General features: G+C 39.3%; 1 protein-coding gene across 2 annotated transcripts in view; it reads right to left on the bottom strand.

The window, feature by feature from the left end:
* Window positions 1-25,547, bottom strand: part of HMCN1 (hemicentin 1) — a 184,698-nt gene that overhangs the window by 40,279 nt on the left and 118,872 nt on the right. For both annotated transcript variants that reach the window (XM_085315669.1, XM_085315668.1), the window contains 19 exons: window positions 22,219-22,332; window positions 18,753-18,839; window positions 18,476-18,667; window positions 17,635-17,808; window positions 16,321-16,434; window positions 14,803-14,948; window positions 12,791-12,941; window positions 11,888-12,091; window positions 10,939-11,052; window positions 9,802-9,989; window positions 8,892-8,988; window positions 5,594-5,755; window positions 4,372-4,485; window positions 4,032-4,234; window positions 3,712-3,793; window positions 3,459-3,590; window positions 3,082-3,231; window positions 1,561-1,720; window positions 414-538 (listed from right to left, as the gene is read on the bottom strand). In XM_085315669.1, coding sequence (XP_085171795.1) covers window positions 414-538; window positions 1,561-1,720; window positions 3,082-3,231; window positions 3,459-3,590; window positions 3,712-3,793; window positions 4,032-4,234; window positions 4,372-4,485; window positions 5,594-5,755; window positions 8,892-8,988; window positions 9,802-9,989; window positions 10,939-11,052; window positions 11,888-12,091; window positions 12,791-12,941; window positions 14,803-14,948; window positions 16,321-16,434; window positions 17,635-17,808; window positions 18,476-18,667; window positions 18,753-18,839; window positions 22,219-22,332 — 2,709 coding nt within the window. The remainder of the gene's footprint in view (window positions 1-413; window positions 539-1,560; window positions 1,721-3,081; window positions 3,232-3,458; window positions 3,591-3,711; window positions 3,794-4,031; window positions 4,235-4,371; window positions 4,486-5,593; window positions 5,756-8,891; window positions 8,989-9,801; window positions 9,990-10,938; window positions 11,053-11,887; window positions 12,092-12,790; window positions 12,942-14,802; window positions 14,949-16,320; window positions 16,435-17,634; window positions 17,809-18,475; window positions 18,668-18,752; window positions 18,840-22,218; window positions 22,333-25,547) is intronic.

The following is a 25,547-nucleotide window of genomic DNA, read 5'->3' as shown; positions in this document are numbered from 1 at the left end:
TGCAACCCCTTTAGGAATTACTTCCCTACATCGCACTCTAGTTTTAGCCAATGTACTTGGACTTGAACTAACAGAGATTACCTAATACAACAAAGGAGTAGTATCACGGTAAATCAGCCCCCAGTTTATCCTCTGCAAGAAAAATCATCACCAATAGAATTCCTCTATTATGAAATATAACAAAGCAACTAATTCCTGTTTATCTCAAAACAGATTTAATAGCTATTTCAATCATTTTGCATTGACAGAACATCCTGTGCAATATACTATGATATCTACAGTACATGAAATTGAAAACACATGCACATAGTATTACCCTGAAGACAGGTATTCATTTCCTGGCCCTCTCTGGGGAGCACTCACAAAGATAGGATTATGTGCAACATCTCAGTTTCACATCTGCAAAAACTCACCATATACATTCAAGTTGAAAATTCGGTCTTCCTCTCCTGCAGGATTAGTAGCCACACAAGTGTATTTTCCTGTATCAGAAGTGAGAGCTCTGAAAATGTTTAATGTGCTGCCATCTGGAGTTACTCTACAAAGAAGGTCATAAAATACAGTGAGTTTGTTTACATATTCCTTTGACCTGGCAAATAAACAGTCGGGTTTGTACATTTAAATCAASTACCTCTATTCTCTTGGGAGATTTGGCTAGAAAACCACTCTTCTCTGCAAAATATTATTATTAGAGACAGGCTAGGAAGTTCTTCCTAGAGATGTCCTGTTTTAGCTTATATTAGGTTTCAGCTTCAGCCATATTACATATTGCATCAACCTCTACACCAGACCAAAGTATAAACTGGTACTTCTAGCTTTTTCCTCAGACCCTCAGATATTCTGGATCAAAGCCAAAAAGCAGCATTTGGAGTAGAGAGCACAGTTGTGCCTGATCCTCTTGGGGAAAAAAGAGGGGAGGGAARCCTGCCTGCCGGTGTCTGGGATAGWGGCRGGCARTGARGGMCAGGCACTTCGAGCCCTGTACGCCAGGCTGCAGGGGAAGCCCAGCAAGTGAAGGAGTATCCATTCATCCATCTTCCCCTCCTGGTAATGTCTAGGCATGTAACAACAGCTRCATTTTTCTTTTGCTAGGTGGCAAGCTCCATGGCATATGCCCTCTATGTGGTGTGTCCCCCCACTAAGCAACTGTGGGACAAAGATAAGGATGAAGCACCTGGGAAAAGGCTTCTTCATGATCCGGGATATATTCAGACCCAAATGCTAGAAAATCACCCTGAAATCCCAACTCTCTGAATTAAGCCAGATACATTCAAATTGGACAGATGTATCATCCCACAAACATTTTGTATTTTACTAGGCTTCCTTCCATGATATTCCATACTTTTAAACAGTATCTAGATAGCAGAAAATCAAAGTAGTAAAAAAAAAAAAAGAAAGAAAAAAAAAAGTGCTGGAATCACAAAAGCTAAAAAGGGAGAGGATATCCTAACCTATCTAACCTAAGACTGTTCAGGCCCACAGTGTCGTAAACTCCCCTCTTTTCTTTATGCTTTAAATTATACAAGGAGAGAATGCAATGTCTGCTTAATCTTTGCTTGCCTTATTCKTTGTAATTCATCGCTGGCAACTGTTTCTCCATCTTTAAGCCACTGCATAACAGGCACAGGCACTCCATTGGCATTGCAGACAAGCTGGATGCTTTCTCCCAGGAGCACACTGACCTCACTAGGCATTTCAGAGCCAGCAATATTAGGAGGAACTGGGAACRCAGAATACAGGGAAGAGAAGAGGCATCAGCAAGAGACATTGTATTAACACAAGTGAGAAGTACTAACGTGTATTGTAATTTCTCCACGTAAATCAAGTTTAGAAAGCATAYGATTAATATTCTTTCTAGAAAAGTTTCTGCAAAGACAGAATCAAAAGTCATTTTAATCATTCCTTAAAACTGCTAATTCACAAAATTACAAGAAATATCTATATTTGTCATTATGTTTAATATCTATAGTTATCTACTAAACCAGCAACATAAACAGTACAACAAAATCCCAGTTCACTAAAGCAATTAAGTGCCCACTTAACTTTGAGCACACATGTAGTAAGCATTAGCGAAAATCAGCCAAATGCTCTACTGCATCAAGACCATCATATTCCTGCTAGCAGTCACGCATTTGCTCAGTCCTAACCAGTGGCTATTTTAAACCCCTTTTCTTAACAATAAGGAACAAGGATGATACAGTCACGCTCTCCGTCAAGCTAACCTGTCTCACTGATAAGTTTCAGGCAGTTTCTGTCAAATTTGATCAAACGGCTTAACGAAGTATATTCAATGCCAAAAGTTGGGGAAAACTAGCAGGCAGGGACACACGTACAAAGCGACACCGTCGAAGAAAGGCTGCAGCAGAGAGCAGACAGTAGATCTGTTTGGCCTCCCGCCAGCCAGTGCTCACAGGTGCACCCACCAGCGCGCACAGTTTGCGTTCGCGCTGCCTCTTCCCGGATGCGCTGCGTGCTGGCAGAGGAGGGGAGGGCGGCAGAAAGCCGGAGCGGCTCTGCCGTAAGTGGCTGATTCGACACAGGAGGAACTAGCGCATTTAATGGGGCTGCGGTCATCGGGAACACAGGAAAGAGGACGGCGGCAGCCTAAGGGTGCYGTGCAGGGAGGCATGAGACAGTTCCAGGGCTCCTCATTACACTGGATCTCGTTTCTTTCTTAAGAAAAWTTTGCCAGTATTTCTTTGCTGTCTCCTTTTATGAGTTAATCAAAAAACGGTATCAAGCATCACTCCTTCTGAAACCATGTATGATGCTCTACTTCCGATACCTCAAGAGCAACCTAAGCGGCTCCCCRGTTCATCAGGCAGAAGAACGGGATAAGCAACAAACCGTCAGAATTCCCAACTATTTTCAAACCGCAATACAATCAGAAGTTCAGAACATTTTTTTTTCATGCAAATTTCTGATTAATAGTGTAATAATCTAACCATTTTTTTCATCACTGATTGCAAATGATGGAAACAATGGTCCAAACTTTCCACTTTTCCCCATCTTTATATTATCTCAGAGTCTCTCAGAGTGTCTTATCCAGCCAGTTCTGCTCACTGCACTCACATACTGTACCTTGAATGGAAAGGATGTAACTTTTCTGAGCTCTTCCTTCTATATTCGAGGCAATACATGTGTAAGTCCCACTGTCTAGAAGCTGGGAGCGAGCAATCTGAAGCTTGCTTCCACCTGATAAAATATGTACTTCAAGAGAATCGGAGTTTTCTGAAAACATGCAATAAAGGATTGTTTCAAACTAGGCCACAGAAAGCGAACACAACTTGTGAAAACTTTTCATCAGAATTTCAAAAGAAAACAAAAGGATTCTGATCAGTTCATATAAAAGTCTATACAGAGACAGATGARGAAGAAACAAAGAATAGGCTAAGAATAGCACTGCTGTACCCTAAAGGGGGAGAAAAAAAGCAGAAAAGAGTGTAAGAGAATGTTACCTATTGTTTTTCCATTCTTAAGCCATATTAATGTTGGTGGAGGAATTCCAGTAGCATCACACACAAAGGTAACGGGATTACTGATAGTTTCATTGAGCCACTCTTGTTCAGGGCCTTCTATATTTGGTGGCACTATAAATTGAATGGAAGCAATATGAAGACTTTGGTTACCACCTACTTTTGGAAGTTTATTTTGAACTGTCCACCACATAATGTCTACTGYATTATAATAATTGCTGTAGACAATGCTCACCATAAACATTAAGATGGAAATTTTTATCATCACGCCCTGCAATATTTATGGCTCTGCACACATACTGGCCAGTGTCAGAAACCTAGAATTAAAAAAAAGAAATCCTGATGTTGATCTTATTTTAATGCTACAGTGTACTGACATTAGCAACCTTTGCCCTTGCAATTAGAATTCAACTTTAAGTCCTTTTTACAGAATGAAAGGCCTCCTGCACAYATTTTGCCTATTGACACCTAGTGGAACACACCAATAAAGGACAAAATAAAAGCTTAACAGTAGCGGAGTAGTTGCAGACGCAGCATCCCACAAGTCTCACCTACCTCAGCACTTTTGATTTGTAACCTTTGCCCATCTGCTAAGATCTCCACATTTGCAGACTCTGAGATTATGCGCCTGTTCTTGTACCATGTGATGACTGGTGGTGGGATAGCATTGGATTCACACTCTAGTRTCACCGGGGTGCCCACTCTCACATTCACCACTGCCAGCGACGTTCCACTATGGTCTTTGATGCTTGGGGGGACTGAAGAACAAGCTGAGAGTTATTTCTGCCTTTGTTTTGTCAGAGGGGGAAAAACAACCTAAGGAAAAATATAAAATACTGCATTTTCACAGCACTAGATATTATTTCAGAAAATAGTAGAAAACAAACAAACAAACCAAGGACAGTTAGGAAACTCTTCTTCTGACTTTCCCCAGCTTGGTTTCTGGCAATACAAGTATATTCACCATCATCTGAAAGTTTGGCTCGGGGAATCTGCAGAGTTCGAGCACCTAAAGTAAAGAGAGGAGACTTCAGATTTACTCTGTGAATATTATACCAATCTCAAATGTTATTTTGAAATTGCAGTTCCAACAGACTGAGTGTAGGCACTATACTAACCTTACGTTCAAAAAAAGGGCTGCATTACCATTAGTTATTAGGGATCATTAATCCCCACAAAAAATACCAGAAAATGAAAATTATACAGTAAATTTAATTGGTGCTGCTAATAACAAATTTGGACCACTAATACTCCTCTTCGACCTGCATATTTTATACCTGTTAATCTCTCTCTGCTAACACAACCTCTTTCTGCTACCATAACTATGCTCTTTCTACCTACATTGGTCACTATCCAATTCCTTACTCAGTAGCCTCACCTGTCTCCATCCATGAAGCTACAATCTGTGGCTGCATTACTAATCTCCATAGATGTCTCATCTCTACAGTCATTAAGCAATTTCTACRTTTGCTCTTTAATGTACCCTGTAAATGCAGTCTCTCAACAGGTGATAGCAGCAGGACAGACTGAGAGCCACAGCAAKTGATGTGCACTTGGGCTGAAGACCAGCAGGAGTAGAAATGACGCAGGCACTCCTGGAACTTGTTGACTGAGGACCTTGGAATGGGTAAAACTACCTCAGAACACAAGGACTTCTACTTGAGAGTTCAAAAGTTCACTACGAATTAATCAAATTCCCTGCTGAAGTCAATGGTAAAGTTGTTATTTTTTGCCATCTAAACCAACAGAATTTATCTTAATCTCCAGCTAAATCTTTGATCATTCCTTTGAGAGGTGAGTCAAAGTGACTCAGCTTTAATCAATACCTGTATTAGGGCACCTCTGTCATGTGACTTCTCTCTAGTCTTCCCCACACAAAYACTTTATTTCATTTTTTTCAGTCTGAGCTAGTTTCCTTTCAAAGTGAACCCACATAGCAGCCACGATGACATTAAATATTTTTAAGAACACAGTTGGCCAAGTACTTCACCGATGTAAGTCTACTCACTGGAGCGATAATAAGAATATACTGGCTGCATAAATGGCTGCCACCCTTATCAAGGCAAAATAAACAGAGGTTAAGTCCAAGGGCTGTAGAAACAGCAGAGTTTCCTCACCAGGCACAATGAAAGTGTTAGTATTCARGCTGACAGGTTTTCCGTTCTTGAGCCAGCTGAGATCAGGAGGTGGAAAGCCAGTGACCTCACAAGTCAGAGAGATGAAGTTATTCACCACCACTGTCAAATTCTCAGGATTAGTACCAACAACACTTGGAGGAACTGCAGGAAGAAATACATTAATAGTATCCATCAAAGTGTCAGCAACCAATATTCCACAAGATCCTGACTGACTAAAATAAAATTGAATTGCTGAGTTATGCCAAAGAGCCAAGTTGAAAACTTCTTTCATATCCTATGAACTGATCTCTGCTTTCTGGATATATCAGGAAACGTGACTGAAGTCGCTCCAGTTGTCATTGCTTTTCCTCAACAACTTCACCTGCAGTCCTTCCCTGCTTGGGATTTGAGAAGGCTAACCTGTAAGATCCTGTAATTCCTGACAAATGTATTATTAATTATAAAATGTTGTACTTCCAAGAACATTTGCTATATAAGGCAAGACAGACTAAATTCATTTTGTCAGAATATATGGGAAGGTGTTTCATTTCTTGCTGATACTCTGTACTGTTCCTGTTCTTCCTTATATAATCTATTTTTGCATTCTAGAGAACCACAAACGATCCTTCTGATCTACTTCAGAGCTCTTTTGTTAACCAGGCAAACCTGTTGTGTAAAGTTGAGTTAAGSAGTTTAGAAGTCTGGCAGAAGTACRTTGCTCTAAGGGTGCATTTTTTAAGCTTACAAGTCCCAGTATTTCTAAAGACAAGACTRTCTTAACATTTGACCTTTCTACAATTACTATTTAAAACAAAATAACTATAAATCCCTTCCTTTTAATAAATCCCAAGTCTTAGTTTCCATGTTTGCAGTGTGGATATATAAAACACTGAAGAGGAAAGCAAAGGCATGTTCTTGGCTCCACTGGGTGGAAAAATCATGCCAAATAACACATGGAATCCTCTTCTTCAAAGAATGAAATGTTAAAATATTTTGGACCATATCCACCCAAAATACTCCAGCTGCTTTCTGTCACTTGAATGACACCGAGCAGTCATTAAGCCAGGTTTACGGCTCCTCTGTGGCACTGCAGAAACAAAGAGGAGTCAAGGTAAACAGGTGACTTTGCCCATGTTTTTCAACTTGGAATAAGTGAGGGCTATAAAATATAAAATTAACCCTGATATAAATGAGTGTAAAATGGTTCACTAGAATAAATGGAGGATTCCGATCTGATGACRTTTTATTATTRTTTGCATTTATTTACTTGTAGTTTCTTTCCCACTGATGTGATTATGGCAGTGCAAGACAGTGGGAAATTAAATACATAGGGCCAAATCTGAGCTATCTTTTGATGAATTTTGCTCAAATTATTTATGTGGTATATTTTCAAATAATGCAGCCTTCTACTGCATGTGCAAAACATTCAGAAATGTATTGTATTTTACAGAACTATGTAATTTACATAAAAAAATGTATTTGTACATGTATAGAGAAACAATAATGCGTTCAGTTTCAGCATTCAGTATGAAAACTACCCATGTATTCATATTTTATATTAAGGTTACAGATTGAGATTTTAAAACTGGATGCTTACTTTCCATGTTTAAAAGTTTATTATTCACCTGTAAGATATGTATTTTCCAACTTTTAAAAGAGTGTATCCTTTCATACTGTATTTAAATTTATGAACGTAATTATATTAGAAACATAAATACTAAAAAATAAACTTTTTTTTGATACTTATAAAACAAAGATTATGCTGCTTAGTGATAATGCATTTTCATCAGTGCTACAGCCTGGCTGGTCCTCTCCTGAACATTTATAGTGCTAATTCTTCAAATGAAACCACAGTCAAAGATTAATAGCTCTAAATAAATGATGCTGTTAGGCTTGAGTTTGAAGCTTCCTACAGATGTTTATTTTAAAATAATACCATTAGACTGTGGTCATTATAAACAAATATTTTAAAGTCGAGAAGTTCAGATTAAAACACAAACATCAAGGAAAGCCAAAACACTTTGATTTAAAAACAACACTCAAACATCACGACATTCAGATAGACTGCACTGAAAGACGGACAGAACTTTTTGGAGAATGACTCCAGGGCAAACTCCCCCCATGACAACAGTATTCTTTGGCTCTCTAGTCGTGTCGCTGCGCAGAGAAAAACACTGTAATTTGTTTCGTGTATCACGGGAATTTGTTGCGGACCTGTACGAGAATACCCGGTTCTTCTGCATGTAATAATCTAAACTATCAAATCCCTTGGATTCTGGGACCACATTCAAGGATGTAACGCAGAAGATTAGCTAGCTAACAGGTACAGGAGAACGGGGGAAAGGATACCGGCTATATGCAGAAGACCCCGAAACAAGTCTTCAAAGTGTACTGTTACACTGGATGACGATGTAGCTGCCGTTATTCCTTGGTAGGTTTTAACATGTAATTATGCAGAGTATTCTGTGGGAGTAATGCTGATTTGACCACCAGGTCAGAACTAAAAGCTGAAGGCAGTGGGATGAACAGAGGAGGAAGTTAGAGTTAACTCTGAAACGTTAACTAGATATATCCTGAATTTCTGAAGCTTTCAGGAGAGGTTTGGGAAGGTAGTAGAGAGGGCTTTTTTTTTTAAAAAAAAAAAAGGAAACATAATTTATTTTATCATAATAAATATTATATTATAAAATTAAATTATAAATAGATAAATAAATAATATAAAATAAATATACTATAAATAATTATATTATAAATAAATATTATAATATTGTAATATTATGCCAGTGTTTATTTTAACCCTATTGTAACTTGATCCCCCCCAAAAAAAACAGAGAGGAGAATGAAAATATAAGAAAACGTAAGCTTTTACAATGCCTTATCTACTTGTTTAATGTTTTCCAAAGTTAATTTTCCTGGAAATCACTTTTCATGAAAATGTCAAAGCAGGCAATTATCCAACCTCTTTGTAATTAATGATTTCTGGATTTAGGAAAGCCTACACAGTGTATGCAAYCAGTACACAAGGCTCCCTCAAAGTTCATACCCAATGACAGGGAATACATAGAATAAGCTGAGGCCATGGGGTATCGAAAGGCCTGCTAATGAGATGTTACCAAGCTATTTTAAACTTATATTTGATTTCTATTTTCGATTATGTCAGAATCTCTATTACACCCAGTAAGATGACTTATACGCATAAAGCTACCAAGCTACTAAGTACTACACTAYAATAAGTATATTCAATCTAAACCAGTATTTGAAAGTAAACAATCAGCAAATTAGGAATTAATACACTTACCATGAACATTCAAGTTAAAATATTTTTTGGCACTTCCAGCTACATTTTCCACAATACAGACGTACCTGCCGGTATCTGTTATTTGGGAATTCGAAATCTAAGAAAAAGAACCAAGACTGTAGTACAGCTCATATACAAGACAGCTTACAGTTAAGGCATCAAATTCAGGGGTTTCCAAAGTTTTTTGTTTGTTTGTTTGTTTCACTGGAGCTTTTTTGTCCTACTGTAGGATAAATTGCAGTATTATAAAGAAACCAACCTGAGAAACTGATGCTATTCCCTTGAAAACCTGTACATTTCAGACCTTCAGAAAAGCCAATGTAGTATCTGYCATATTAAGCTGATTTAAAATTAGTAACAAAACAACTATTTCCAAAATATTTGAAATAAAAATCTTAATGTTCTGTATGTTTTTTGTATTTTATTGAATTCCTAATTCATGGTGTAAGAAGAGATGACACTAAGCTCAGCTCTCTGTTTTAATAGTTTCATCYGATTTCATCTATCAATTGTAGTGAGTGAGGTTCTCTTCTTCAGAATGTATTTTTTTCTAGAAAAAGTAAATTTTCCAAAAATTAAATASTGCTACAGAAACTCAATCAAAACAGACAGCAATAGGTTACTCTACACAATAATCTTTGTTTGCAACATTATTTTAAACCAAACGATTTCTCTGATGCAATGCGCAGTATGATCCCACAAAGAGCTAAGTCAGCACAACTGAASGAACAGCTCAGGAATGGGGATGAACCATTCAGGGGCAGGGACAAGGAACAAACTCCTTAGGCTGGTAGTACCTCCAAGATGAAAAAAAGAAACACAGAATTGCACACTCAGCAAATCTAAACATATTTGTCTTTAGAGGTGGTGTGCTTGTGATGCTAAAAATCAGTTATTCACTTGGYGCTACCTGTAACCTTCTTCCATTGGATAAAAACACGTGTTTGTCATCTTCTGCTAGGAGGTGGCCATCTTTCTGCCAGGTAATACTTGGAGTAGGGCTGCCACTTGCCATGCAGTCCATCACTGCAACCTTGTTCACAAGCACAGTCACTTCTTCAGGCAGGTCACCATCAGCTCCACCGATGGACGGTGGTACTATAAAAAAGCAAAATGTCAGAAGAATACTGTGACTTAGTATTGGTCAGGGGTATTTTTTTTAAGATGCCAGAGCAGCAAAACRGGTTTGCAAAATGAAGTGGTGAAATCTTCAATGAATGCAGTGAAAGATAATAAAATCCCAAGGAATAGCTCAACTGAAACGAATCAGTATAATTCAAGGGACTGCACTAGAGCTATGCATATTCACACCAGCCGTAAGAAAGAAAGGGGAAAACTAATTTTCCAGCTAGTCTGTCATGTTCTTTGCTGCTAGAACAAAGGAGTTTCCAAAGCAGGCTCCTCTTAACTAACAGAAAACCACTGCTTTCCATAGCAGATAGAGGAACAAAAGCAGAGATATAAGCATTTCCCTTGGGTACACCAATAGACAAGGCAAGYAGCATATGAAAGCTTTCTGTGCTCTGTTCATAAATGGATCATACAAAGCACAGACCCTGCAGGCATTCAACAGTTGATCTAAATCATCAGTTCACTTGAGACTTGAGATGTTTGCTGGATACCGTAAAAAAATTGTGACCAATGTAAGAAAAGAAGAAGGAGGAAGAAAAAAAAATGTAGTACATGAGTTAATATTTTGAACTGGAGACTGGACTGGGAACAAATGATACCAAGAAGAAGAAAATAGAACTTCTATATATGCCTTTCTTTATGGTGAACTGTGATGGGGTAATGCCACTGAGTCTCTATAAAAATAATTTATAAATATAYAGAACTAACGGCATTAATACCATTTTCATGGAATTCTATGCATTCCTTCAAAACTCTAGTATCCTATGTAAACGTACTCATTTCATAATTTACAAATACATAGAATCTATACACTTCAGAAGTTAAATAATCCCAGAATATAACACTCCATCAATTTCTGTAGAACTCTTTCTACAGTTTTCCTTTAGAAAGAAAAAGGAAAAAAAGGAACACTCACAGAGCACGTGGACATCGTAATGAATGGAAGCTTCCCCAGCTTCGTTCACAGCCACGCACATGTATCTCCCAGCATCTTCAGCCTGCACCCGTGGAATCTGCAACACTCTGCCTCCTGGAAGGAAAACACGTTCAGGATTTAAATCAAGCCATTTCCATCACTTCCACACCACATTTCACTGGAGACCTGAGCAAGTAAAGTTATGAATGGTCAGCATTTGTTCTGATTCATAAGTAACTAAAGATTTTTTATTTCCCAGTTACTTTCTACTGGCAGCTACTTGGAATTCAGCAATGTTCATAATGAAATGTTAGAAAAGAATAATTAATTCCATGGGAAGGAATACATGTTTTTCAGTAATATGCAGCCATACTGTAAATTGAAGAAAGAAATATTTCTCAGCAAGGTGATAGAGAACTAATCAGCAAAAGGAAATAAAACCACAGAATATTCTGGTAGAACAGTACTGAACTGAAAAAAATCACTTCTATAGCTAATAGCTACGTACTATTTCTACTTTTCACTCGCTTTCTCATTTAAAGGATACCCCCTTAAATAGCTTTAGAAAGAGAGGATATTTTAGGAATCTATTTGGGGAGTGGCTGTCACTGGTCTCCAAACAGATGAGCAATAGGAAGACAAAAAGGTGCTGTCATCACCACTGCCCTTTGATCCATATCCCTCTTCACATATGCCATCCAAAACTACCCTATCACAGGGAAGTTAAATGCTCACATCCACACCATTTTAGGAACTAAATTTTAAATGAAAGAAGGGAGCAACTTGCTTAAGTCTGAGCACTGGGCAGAAGCATTTCCAGTCAAGAAAGATGAAATGGCCTGAGAACATTAATACAGTGTTTTGAACAGGAAAAGCTTGTTATTAACCTGAAAATTCTAGTACTAATGTCATTTCTGAAGGTCATAGAATGACGTATTTAAATACTCACCTGGTAATATCAGTACTTTATCACTAGAGCTGAGAGGATAGCCATCTTTATACCACGTAAGAACCGGAGGAGGAACAGCACTGGTCTCACAGTACAGAGAAAGGGGATTGTTGATAATCACATCTTTATTTTCTCCGCCTCCTCCCACGTCTACCATGTTACCAGCTTCCCACTCCCTATAATGCCTTTGGAAACTAGGAGGAACTGTGATTGGGGAGGGAAAAAAAGTCAGAATTGTGCAGTAGAAGTAACTAACTTTAAAGTCAAGAAATAAAAGATATCGTAATCTCTATATAGCATGAATAGCAAATTACATATGCTAAATTATCCCCCAAATACAGACTAGCTAAATTCTAGTTCGTTAGAATGAACAATTGATGAACCTGCTGAATATTTTGGGGGGACTAATAAATAACAGAGTGAGAAGATCTGCTAACAAACCACAGAAGGCACTGCTCAACATTACTTACTTACTTACTAAACCATTTGGCTGCAATCAAGTTCTAGCTGTCTACATTTTCAGAACTGATTAATGGTTGCCTTCTTGCACTTACACACAGGTAATGAAACTCAATGTCTTAGTTTAAGCTAACTCTTTTTTTTTTATTATTTTAATAAAACTGGGAGGAAGATCAGAGCCAAAATCATTCCACTGACTTCAGAAATGTTGCAAATATCATGTGAATGAGAGAAGAATCAGACACTGTCTTTCATGAACGTATGTACGTGTAGTAAAAGTCACACAGGATATTTTATCCCACAAAACACAGAAGTATTAGATTAGACCAAGCAGACTTGGTCTAAATGATATAAAATTATAAAAAATTCCAACACCCCAGCATATCAGAAAATAAGGCTCAGATTACCAGAAAATAAGAATTTTGTAAACTGAATTCTGTTTACCTTGTATATTTACATCAAATTCCATTTCGTCCTCTCCAGCAATGTTAGATGCCAGACAAGTATAACGGCCAGTGTCTGACACCTGAGCCTCCTTAACCTGCAGAGTACGACCACTGGCTTGGATAATGACATGATCATCTGGTTTAAGAGGCTGTAATGTAAGTTCACACGTACATTAATACTATGCAAAACTCTATATTACTTCTACAAACACACCTAATTCGAGTAAAATCACCTCTCTCCTGGTCAAATTCAGATTGCTTCAAAACCGCTTCCTAAGGAAGTAAACTGGGAGTAAGAACAGGTTCTTATTTTTCTTTTGCTATTTCCTCTGCTCTGAAAACACTAACAGCAGAATACCTTTCCATTGCTCTTAATTCTGCTAGAAAGGCCCACTTTCCACCTGTGCCAAGAAAGCAGTTGCCTGGGACACCAAACTACTGAAGGGGACCCATTAGCACTCCTGCAGCTTTGGCCACAGGTGGTGCAAGGGAAGTAAAATTTTTGTTCTACTGACAACAGCAAGCCCAGCTCTCATTTGTACCTCCTTTTCCTCAGCCCCCAAACTTTCCTTCCTTGAGCAACCCTCATCAAGACCTTATTCCAGGAGACAATTTTCTTCTAATCTTCATCAAAAACTATAGTTCTTGACACTTCTGACCTTGGTAGCTGGTCTCCTAAGGAGCATTTTAATCCTAAAGGATTTAAATGTAATTTTAACTCACATCTAACTCCATCTGCAAGCTTCTGCTGAATGGAGCAGTGCCATCTCCACCATGCACGGACTCTCAATTGATTCAACTGCTCAATTCACTGGCCAAGTAACTGCACTGATGGAAAACCTACACATGTAAAACTCTCAGTCTTCTATCAGCTGGAAAAATGGATCTAACTCAGCTACACAACAACTAGATCTGTTGCAAGGATAGAGGGGAATGCAAAACTGATGGGGAGGGAAGGATGACTCCTGTCAGCAGCGATCCAGAGATGCACAGGGTTAGATGCTGCTGTGCCAGAGAGCTGCATCACACGTGACAGTGGGCACCACAGTCATGCAGCCCCTATCTCTCAGTAATGAGTAAGAAACACATTAGGGAGTCAGCATTTGACTCTCGGCCTGCAGGGGAACATTTAAGTTAGGCCATAGATATGACAAAGTCATCTTCCCAGGACAATCTAAGAAACAGTGTATACACAGTCTCTCCTGTGCCTCCAGGATGTTTTTGCACGCTCGGTAGATCTATGAAGAGCTGGTTCAGCTCCACAGGTGCAGAGGCTTGCCACATGATACGTGCCGGAGGTGCCCTGCCAAGAACAGCTAAACCGAGAGATGTTATGCTTTCCTTCTGTGCAGGAGAGCTGCACTCTTTCCTTCTTATTTATAGTCACCCCTCACCAGACCGTACATCAGTAAGATTCTGTGGCATCAAGCTTCAAAACTGCTTATCCTTCAGCCTGATATTCTTGTGAAGACTGCATGTGGCAAGAACCACACTGAATTCCCTCTTGCAGAGGATCCAGATGCCTTCGTGGCTTTTTGAGCTCTGCCAGAACCACGTGGGAGGCTCTCAGCAACTTCTGCAAGGGCAGCAGAAAGGAACTAAGCATGGGGCTTCTGCAACAGGGCCTTTGGGGAAGCCACACAAAGGCAAAGCAGCGTGTGGTAATACCCCGGGATGCTACTTCTAGGCAGGGCYCCCCCACTTAAACGCACAGGCAAGTGCTGCGTCCTGGAAACTCCAGCATTCACATCTCAGTTGTACTGCCAAGCACCCACAAAAAAAACAAGGGTGTCAATTTGCAGAGGTCTGGCTGACAGCAGATCTCCTAAGACACAGGACAACGTGAGTGCAGCTCCTGCCAGCAGGACTGTGGGAAGACAACTTCCTATTGACGTCAGCAGTGCAAATGAGCCTGTCACACTACATAAATGCTCCTTAATGGTGATAGTCAATACACAGTTATTTCTGTAGGAAATTCACTCATTAAAAGGAATTAAGTTGGTGACTAGCCTGTCCATCCTTGTACCAGCTGATGGCAGCAGCAGGAATCGCGTGAGCTTCACACTCCAGGGCAAGGCTGTGGTTTACTTTGATCTTTACTTCTTTAGGAGAGAGACCCATCCCTGAGATATTGCCTTTGTTAATGGTGGGTGGAACTGCACAAAAACAAAGGAAGTGAAACACATCTTCCTGACTTACTCTCTTAGGCAGCATTTTAAAATTAGATACAGAGAAACCATGATTGTAAGCTCAGGTTAAGTAAGTGCATTCCCCCCAAAATCTGYCTCTTTCCCACAGCTGGCCTAATACAATACACCAGCATTCAACATTTCTAGACATGCAGACCTGACTATGGCCTCACCTAGCTATATCACAYTATTGGGTGTTTGGCTTGAATTCTACAAAGTTCAGTGTATTGCAATCATTAAAAATCATTTTAAAGGAAACAAATATTCTCAGAAACATATGTTTGAACTAAAATCCACACTCAGAGTAGTTGGTCAAAATTCAGAATTTCCATTCCACTGAAAACCCCAATATTGCAAAATCTTGTTTACTTCTGAAACAAAATGAAAACAGAACATTTCAAAATCCTTAAACAACCCCCTACTTTGGTCTCATAATATCTTTTAAATTATTTAAAATTTTTTCAAGCATTTCCCATTCTTTTCTCAATTGTCCGTGATGCTTACAGTAYCGTAATAACTGGCACTAGCAATGAGCTTTTGGGGGATGGGGAGTGGCATTTATTTTGCTAYACAGTTATACATTGATAATGAGCTCTTTTGTAATCTTCTCATTACTGCTAATGCATTGGGACCTTATTAGGGACATAGTGTAACTAAAATAATACCACAGTTACTGTGAGGAAGCAACCCAAACTCCAACTCAGACTAAAATACTAGCAAATAAAAGAAGAAACAAGACGACATGCTTGACTGAGCCCGTAACAAAGAGGTTGAGCATTAAAATAAAATACTAAGCAGAGATGCCCAAAGGACAAAGTGCTGACAGGAAAYCTTGAATGGGAAAGCTTTGGTGCATAGGGTATTTTATGGAAGGGTATAAAAATAGTATCCTCCTGTTTTACCTTACTTAAGGAAGTTTCCCATTAGATGCTAGGGGGCTTTTTTTGCACGCCCCCTATACCACCCTATTTCTTTAAAATAGCTCAAACGGTCTTGAGGTTCTTTCTTCTGGTTGCACATTGTGCAGCATTCATCTGATTTGAAAGTCAGAACTGGAAAAATTACAGCAGAAACTAGAGCTCATCATATCTGACATGTCTTTCCCTGGGTGGTACAAAGATTTTTGGCCAAAAAGAGCACTTGTAAAGGATGCAGCAGCAAACTTTTCCAGCGCCTTTCCCCAATCAATGTCATGAGCACCCAATCATCCAACACAGGTGTTATCTAAAGAAGGCCACTAACAGCTGCCTCAAAAATCCCTGTGTTCCAGGACAGCCAACACTGCAGAGGACAAAAATGGAAGAATGCAAACAAATCAATATTGGAAGTATCTCCTTACCGTACACTTTCACTTCGTAGTGTTTCAAACTTTCTCCAGCCTCATTTGTGGCTATGCAGGTGTATCTTCCAGCGTGGTCCTCTTGTGCACTCAGAATCTGCAGTGTTCGACCACCTACCAGAAGACGCCATTCTTTAATAGCATCCAGGTTATACTCTTGCTTGCCAGTTATTTACATGGTTTCCGCAGCGTTAATCCTTGAAGCCAAATTCTGCCCTTAGATGAGCCTGACAAACTCAACACATACCATCAGACAGACTATGTAGTAAGTCAGTGTATAATTTGCAAAAGTGCTTTGGAACACAACTCTCTGCTTCTGGATTCTTGGAGAATTTGTTAACSTAGTTCTGTACAAGAACTTTCGTGAAAATATTTAGAGTTTTGCGCTTCATTCATAGAAAAAACAGAAATGAAGCATAAACACTGAGATTAAGTAAAGATAGAACATTGAACATACAGGGGGGAACATGAGCCTCTAAACCATGCTTTTCTTTCAGTGCAGTATTCTTTTATAAAAGAGACCCTGACCTCTCTCTGCAGACTGGATAGAGGCAACAGACACTAKGTGAAATGAAGTGCAAGCATGAATGAATCGGTAAGATTTAAGACTCCAGGTGGCCTTTACAACTCGGAGATTCATCAATTTCCTTCCCACAGCACCCTGCTTAGGATTTATATTGTCTGCATTCTCAGAGATGAGTCACTATTTAATTTGGCTGCAGCTCTTTCCAGACTGCATGCCTAGAAATTGTCCCCCAAAGTAGTAATTCAACTCCTAGCTATTAATACTACCCATTTTTCCTCTGAACATTTGCAGCTGACAATACTAAAGTACTTGTTCACCTGTATTAAGTTGGTGTTACTAATGAAGCTTTTTCCTATTTCCCATCTCCACAGACGTGCTAGGTAAGAGTTACTCCATAGAAACAAAAATGGTAAATTATTAATAGCTTAGAAAAATGCCACTTCATTTTTTAGTAACTTTGTTGTTTATATCTCTTTCCACCTAGCTTATTTCCATGCTGCATTTCATGTTATTTATATTCACTAGTAACTGCAGTGAACTTGTTTGCCATCATTTAGCTCTATGGAACAAAAGGATAAATATCTGAATACAAAAAAATTAACTGATTAACTAATTAACTAATTGTGAAGCATTTAGAGATACTGGAATGGAAAGTGCTACAAAAGTACAAAACATTGCATTTAATAAAAATATATTCTTATATTTACCAAAAAAATTTTGCAACAGTAACTAAACAATAAAATAATTAAGTATTGTGTTGCTTCTCAACAACAACAAAAGGTATTTACCTGGCAAAATGCGGGTATTTCTGTTTGATTCTATAGGATTGCCATCTTTCAGCCAGGTGATTGTAGCTGGAGGATACGAATAAGCCTCACAAAGTAGGGATGTTGGGCTATTGAGGATAACAGTGACATCTTCTACACTTCCATGGCTGTCTGCACCCACAATGGTTGGAGACACTAAGAGCAGCAAAAACATTAACTAGAGATTGGAACTCTGTGAAAAGCATTTTTTCTATTGAATAGCCAGTCTAGGAAATTTGTTTTGAGCTTTAAATAGCTGAGAGACATTCCTCCTAGGCACACTAAAATCAGTCAGCATTCATCTGGCCAACAWGCCACAAAAAAAGCCAGCCACTTGGCTCCCATCTCCCAAGGGTCTGCTCTTGTGTAGTGGCCAACAGACACACTTKGTCTTCCTGAGAGCAGCAGACTGGTAGGAGGTATGAACCTAGCTAACGTGGACACAAATAACACCCTCTCCGTTGTTTGTAATTGGTATGCAAAAATTGTCACAAAAAAAGCAAACTGCAGATGATTTCAGCCAAAGAGACCACAATATGAAAAATACTCTTCAGCTATCCCTTCCTTGAATTACAGTAAGCCAACAAACCGTCCATTCCACACAGATAATGTCCTAGTCAAGCTCCATATTTACTAAAGCATAAAAATACTATGTTTCTATTGAACTACTATTATTTATCAACTATAAAGCTCTAAAGGCTTAATCATAGTCAGGAAACATAAACATTGCTATAAATGAAGTGCTACAAAATCYGAATGTGACTATCTGGTTGTTCTTGAGATCAATACTTTTTCCTCTAACAGCCAGCACAACCTGTCTTACCAAGTACATTAAGACTGTAACTTTTGCTCTTATCTCCAGCTGCATTAGATGCAACACATGTATATCTCCCTGTATCAGTGACTTGAGCATTGGTGATTTGCAGAAAACGCCCACTGGACAGGAAGTTGTGATCATCATCCTCAGGTACAGGTTGCCCATCTTTTATCCAAGTGATCTGTGGTACAGGGTTCCCTTAATGAATTACAGAAAATTGCAAATATTAGTTGTTCCGTAGCCTCTAGAATATTCCAAGATAAATAATACTGTTTACTTTTACCTATCACTTCACACGTTAGGGTAACACTGTGCTTTTCTTTCACTTTCACATCTTCCAGTTTATTTTCACCCACAATTCTGGGAGGCACTGCAGACAAACAAAAAGACAACATCAGTATCAAGTATCTCCATGCTTGGAGACACTTAAAAGCTGTCTGGAAAGGGTCCTGTACAACGTGCTCTAGGTGATCCTGCTTGAGCAGGGGTGTTGGACTAGATGATCTCCAGAGGTCCCTTCCAACCTCAATCATTCTGTGATTCTGTGATCAGGGAGTATTTCCTTACAACCAATTTAAACATAGCAAAGGCTATGTTTGTATGCTATGTTTGTAGGCTATGTACTCACCTGGCTGTCTCTTTAGAGCTAAAGAGATGCTCAGGGTGCTGAGAAGGTACGTTCCTTCTACTTTTGAGCATGGTCAACAGGGTAATAGATGACATGCAGCAGTAGCGTGCACTTCTATTGTTAGTGTGGCCAGGTTTGATTTTATGCACCAGAAGGTTTTGTAAGTTTATAAGCAAATTCTGTTGTCCTAACTAGCCAGTGATTKATTTGTTTAAAGCCTTGTACTTAAGTTTAAGAGCTGCTTGTTTTCCAACAGTAATTGAAAGCATCTATCTAGAACTCTAGGGAAAGAGCTGATAAAAAAAAGAAAAGACAGAAAAAGCCTGTTTGTTCACATATTTTTTCTCTCTTACCAGTAAAGTAAAAGCAATACAGTAGATTATCAACAATTAGATATTGTGTAAAGGCATAAATGTGTTTCATGCTAATACAGCTAATTCCATACAGGCAGACAGACAAATTACGAGTTTAAAGGCACCTTGCAGTGCTATAAACTCTGTTTCTCTGGGGAAATACAATGCAAAACTATATCATTAAAATACTTATCCATAAAATAATTTACTCAGCGTAATAAAAATTCTACTGTATGACTGACCATTTGATGATACATTTCCAAATAGTCATGGTCAATAGGACTACAGAGACTGAAGTTTGACTGGATGATGGAGACTAAACATTTCAGTGTTGATAGCGTCAAACTCTGAACATGTTGGTGAATAGTCCCTTGAACCTACATAATTTACACATTACATAGGAGAAATGTGAAGCAAATAATTTTAGTGTTAAGAGCTATGATCAACTATATATTTTTTTCAAAGTAGCTTTGTAGATTTGGGGCAAAGGAAGAGGRCATGAGGAATCAAAGCAGGCGTGGAACACCCAAGCTGAAAAAGAGGCACAGTAACTACAAGAAAGAWAGGTCAAATCTCCAAGAGATTTTGGTAAGTTTTGTAACAATAATAATGGGCAAGAGAGCCAGATACCATTCTTTAATAATCCTACAAAATGCCAACTATCAGTCTAGATAAAGGCCCAAAAAGAGAGGTAGTAAAATACATTTAACAGTTTATTTATGACCCACCATTAAGTTGGAAGGAAAAGTTTTATAAAAATAAGAATCACAGGCAGAAAAAATAAGGAAAAATAAGACTGGCTGAATTCACTTGACAACTGAGACGTGTCACATCAGATCTTTGATGCTGATGAATAGCACAAACACAAAAAAGAAAAAAACTAAAAAGTTAAAAGAAGTTTGCATCTCACTTGATGACTGGAATGGTGAAGAGACTATTCAAAGTGGCTAAAAGCTGGCCTCTGCACAGGATGCATGGTGAGATGATGGTTAGCAGAATTCAGCTGGCAGGAAGATGTGGCCAGTGCTGGCACTCTTATCAACTTGCAATGCAGTTACGACCAAATTCCCTGCTGCCATTGTACAAGCAATGCAAAACAGAATTTCCTATGGGCTCTAGCATTCAAAYGTGACTAGATAAAGACACACCAATTAGTAGAAATATTAGATGGGAGAAAATACATTCTAAAATCGTAATGGTCAGGGACTTCCAAGTTAGGCCAAAAGTCATTGTTCATAAATATGCTTATTTTTGCATAACTTATTGCTTTGCCCTCGAAATAACAACACATAGTAATTTCAGAAGTATGACAAAGCCACACCATGCACTTTGCAAATATATCAATATTATGCTTATGACACCAAGCTCTCCATGTAAACTGGCTTGCCTGCTGTACCTCCTATGCCAGTTTAGAGAAGCAGGTACTGGAATGTTTCTGCATGGTTTGTGTTTGCAGTGAGCTGGTGCATGTTCTGTGTCGCTATCAGCCCACATTCCAGTAACTTTCCTCTAGAAAAACAACAAGAAAAAATTACTGTGAGGAGGAGAGAAAGACCAAACAATGGAATTTTCCACTTAGGCCACTTGAAATCGGCTTCGCTGAGCATTCTTCTTCAGGGCAAACAAAGCCTATGCGCGAGAGGCTCCCGGTACCCTCACAAACACCCTTCTACTAAAACCCTCCAAAGAAAACAGTAGAACAATGCAGGCTTTTCAGTRGTTAGCCATCTCTTCCACTCTGCCATATTTACACTTCCATGAGCTCATCAAATAAACATGAACTGACATGAATATAAGTTATTATAAGCACAAGTCAGCTGAAGGCAAAAGGAAACGAGTAGAGCTCTACATCTTAGAGAAAAGACGTGCAGTCAGATTTTACACAGTAATGCTCTAAGACAACCTGTGTTAGGCCTGGTAATTACTGTTCGAAATAATAAATAGCTACTCAAAGAGCAGTATTTTCTGGGAGAAATATGGTTTTTAGAAAGTAAGCCACAAGACAAAATTACACATTAAAGGTTCTAAATACTTTTAAAAGGTTCTCTAATGTAAACAGCCTGCTGCATTAGTGCTTGTATAAATACATTAGCAGGAGCATCCACTACCACATTTTATTTACTTGCTCTACAGTACCAAAAGTGTTACTGATTGAAGGGTTTCCCTGGATCACAGATTTCTATTGTGCAAAGAAAGATTCCAGCTCCACTGTTTAATTTCACGGTAGGTTTGGCTTTGCTTTTACCCCTTTGCTGCAACAGATTATCGTCACACAGCTAAACTACAAATTCCGCTGCAGGATACTGCCGATTTTAATGTGCAAGAACAATCGCATGAGGTTGCACCTCTCTGCAGTCYAGCACGAGGTGCGACTGATTCAAGTAACGACTTTCACTTGCTTTCCTGTGGCTGTAGCTTTGCTTCAAGTTTAAGCCAGCTTAAATTCAGGCTCCTGCCAAAAGAAATAGCACTATTCCCCCGACCACTCGTTCTCGTCATTGTTGTTTCACCAACACTGGCAGTTATGAGGTATGCAGCAAACCAGAGGGGAACTTATGTCGCTGAAAGTTAAGCTGACCAAGAACAACCCAAACTCCACCTTTCCAGATCACCTAAAACCTGTTTTTCAGATCACATTACCACCTGCAATTTTTTTTCTTCCTAAGGTGGCATGTTTTGGCTAAGTACTTTTTAAAATACTGCCAAAATATGTAGTATGCCCCCTTTTCTTTCTTCTTCTATTATAACAAAAATCATCACGTGCTTACCTAGAACAGAAAGGTCAAACTTCTTCCTCGCTTCTCCTGCAGCATTCATCACTACACAAGCATACTGACCTTCATCTTCTACACCTGTGTGTGTCAGACGGAGCGTCCTGCCTCCTGAGGGGAAAGACACAAAATACACACTCATTAGTCTCACTCCCAGGAAAATGCTCCCAAATTGTCTGTGTTACCTCCAACTTTTTCTATTTTGGTTAAGTTCACAGGGTTTTTTTTCCCCTCCTCTTTCTAATGAGCTTTGTTTTGCTGAAGAAGCAACAGGAAACAATAACTGACCTTATTTGTGTCCCCATCCTTTCTGTCTATCTGTCCTCAGCTCTGCAGGGCTTTTGGATCTGTGCTCACCGCTGCTCATGCTATTCTTCCTATCAAAGTCAATACCTTCAAATTACCACAGTCCCAAATTACCCGGATATAGCCCTTATGTTTTCCAATTAACTTATGCCCAATAGAACTTTGAGGGATTCAAACATTTGTCCAGAATCTCTGGAAAAGGTCAGAGACCGACTGGAGTGATCGCTGGRAAAATCCTGACACATCTTCAGAGCTCATGCAGAGTAAATCCAGCCTGCTGCAGACAGGTCCATCTAACTGCATGTATACAGTGTACAGTGCACATCTAAGAATCACACTGGAGCAGTGCTGATGCTTTGGATGAAGCGGGTACAGTGTCTGCAATACACAGGATTTGTGTACTGCACTTCTACCCAGGAAATTGTGACAGAATGCAGAATGCCRAAACAGGAGGATTTCACTTACACAAGTACTTTGCTAGACCTGGGGATCTAGATGTCTACACAGGGGGAAAAAAAAGTCTGATCAGATAGATAGAAATATATGCACGTGCATGTGTGTAGGTATGTATATGCATATATACATAAAAATATTTTTACATATATGGTCACACACTTATAAAGATATTTTCACATGCATAGATAAGGAATAACATTCCACTTCTCTCTCCTAGCATTTGTATTAATTATGCCACCAGTAGTAGTAACAGGTGATAACAGCACTGGCTCACCTATAGTGTTTTAGAATAACGATTTTCTTGTAACACTACAGCAGAGCAGTTGTCAGAACACAGTTGCACAGACATTAGTTCAGTTTAAAGGAGAGAAGATCTGCAAATATKGTTGACCAAACGACCAAGAATCTCCTCACTTTTCCCTAGCACAACTTCTTCCCTTTGCTTCCTTTTTGGCAGAGGAACAGCAAAACAAAATATCATTGAGGAGTTAAGTGTAAAAACAAATGTGATCACCATCCGTCAGCCTTCTCCCGCTTCCTCAGTAGTGGGTCTCACATTAGCAATCACTACCCCACAGTACACTGTCTCTGAACTATGCAACTTCTRCCTGTGGATATCCACAGAGACTCATCATTGGGATATATACCAGAAATTTATGTTTCTGGTCATGTGCTTTGAAGAAAGAAACTGCTAACCTGCTCCTGGGTGTGCCTCAGCCCAAGGAATCGCACCTGCTGCAGGGAGCCCTATAAGATTCAGGGGGGCTCAGTTCTCAGCCTTGTACCACCCTGATCCTTTCTCCCATCCACACCCCGGGCAAAGCCAGAAGAAGCAAAATGAAGTAGATATCTACCTGCAAGAGACTGTGCAGCTTTCCATGAGATCACATATTTGCACAGCAGGAGCTCTAGTGCTGAGGCAGGAGATAACTCTCCACATTTACTAAATAAAAACTTCTCTCCTTCCTAAAGCTAGCACGTAGCTTAGTGCATGGTTGCAAGCATGGCACATGTGGTATGGTGAAGCCTTTTCTTTTTTGTAAAGGATCAGGATGGAACAGCATCAACAGGAAACATAAGCACAGTATCCAAGTTAATAGCCATCAAAGTTGACAACAGTGTGTCCACACATTTAAATCATCTGCAATGCCAAGTATGTTTTCAATCAACAGTACTGAAATGATGTTTTGGCAAAGTATTTTCCCTTTCAAGCTGAAGATTTTTGTTTGTTTGTTGCTTGCTTTTTACATTTTTTTTTAAACAGCTGTACAAGCACAAACAAAATCCCAAATGCCACACTGGTCATAGTTCACTACTGCAATGTGTAGTTTTTCTKAAGAACTGCTCAAAAGCACAAAGTTTGCTGGCAAAAAAGGCACTGAGTTCTGGCCTGTTTCCCCCACTCCAACTGCTGCTAACATTCAGAGACAATAAATATCTTTTTGTGCCTCACCCTTCCCAAGTTTGCAATGAGAGTGGTGATATTAGTGTGGGTGTAGAAATCAACAGGCAGAACAGGAACTGTCATTCCCAAAAGAAATTATTTTTGTAGGTGGCAACTTCACACAAAAATGCAGACCAAGACAGATTTATATCAGACAATAATCAGAGAGCCCCTCCATGTGCCATACGTGAGAGTGGGAAAACAGAAAAAAACACTACCTGTAACATTAAAAGCTACACTGATGAAAAAAATCCACACAAATTCCAGCTGCAAATCCTGGCTCAGCTGAGGTACTAAATACCCTACTTCCARTTCCCTCTTTCATCATTTTCTCATGTTCGTGCTGTTGGATGCATGGCTACGYTGAAGTATTAGAAACTTCATCAGCACATTTTCTCGTGAGATTCCTTCTCTGCTCCCTCCGAGTAGTAGACCCAAGATCAAAGAATACCTCAGCTTTTGTCTAGTCGTAACTGGATGCCTAATTACTTTGATGCAGTCCAAAAAGCTGATCCCCAAACAAAGTTAATGCAAAACTTATCGCCTGCTTGGCCCACATGTGCCATTTGCAATCTCAAGGGCTGCTAACTCWATCTCCGATCGCAGATGCAAAGCTTTAACACAACGGCAGCTGCCTGTCAAGCACTCTCCCCTCCCCAAGGCACTGGAGGGCCGTGGTTTACTGAAAAACGAATGAGCCCTTCCTATTTCGTACTCCTCTATCAATTACTACTGACATAAAAAGCATCTGAACTAGTTCTCTGTAGGTGACTCCAGCTTGACAGTCAAGATCCCTGATGAGTGGGATCCRTTTCTCTGCCTGCCTCTCCTAAGTTTCCCTAGATCCGCTGAATTTTGTACTATTCTTGCCAATGAACTGTTCCGTGCTGTGCTCGACTGACTGCCTTTTTTGGCTTCTATAAGGAGATCAGATTCAGGTAGGTCCAAGGCCAGACAATATTTACATGAACTAATTCCTAAGGCTCACGAATACGTTTCCAGTTGTTCTTATAAACACACCCACAGATATTCAAGGTGCATTTTAGTCATTGTCACATGCGTTCATTCTTTCCTAGATTTTTAATCCTTAAAGGGAAAAACAACTACAAAGAGGAGGAGG

The sequence above is a fragment of the Rhea americana genome, unplaced genomic scaffold (assembly GCF_003343005.1).
Source record: "Rhea americana isolate MKP2758 unplaced genomic scaffold, rheAme1 scaffold_434, whole genome shotgun sequence".
Lineage (NCBI taxonomy): Eukaryota > Metazoa > Chordata > Aves > Rheiformes > Rheidae > Rhea > Rhea americana.
Note: the sequence above shows the minus strand (reverse complement) of the source record. Positions and strands in the feature narration are given on the sequence as shown.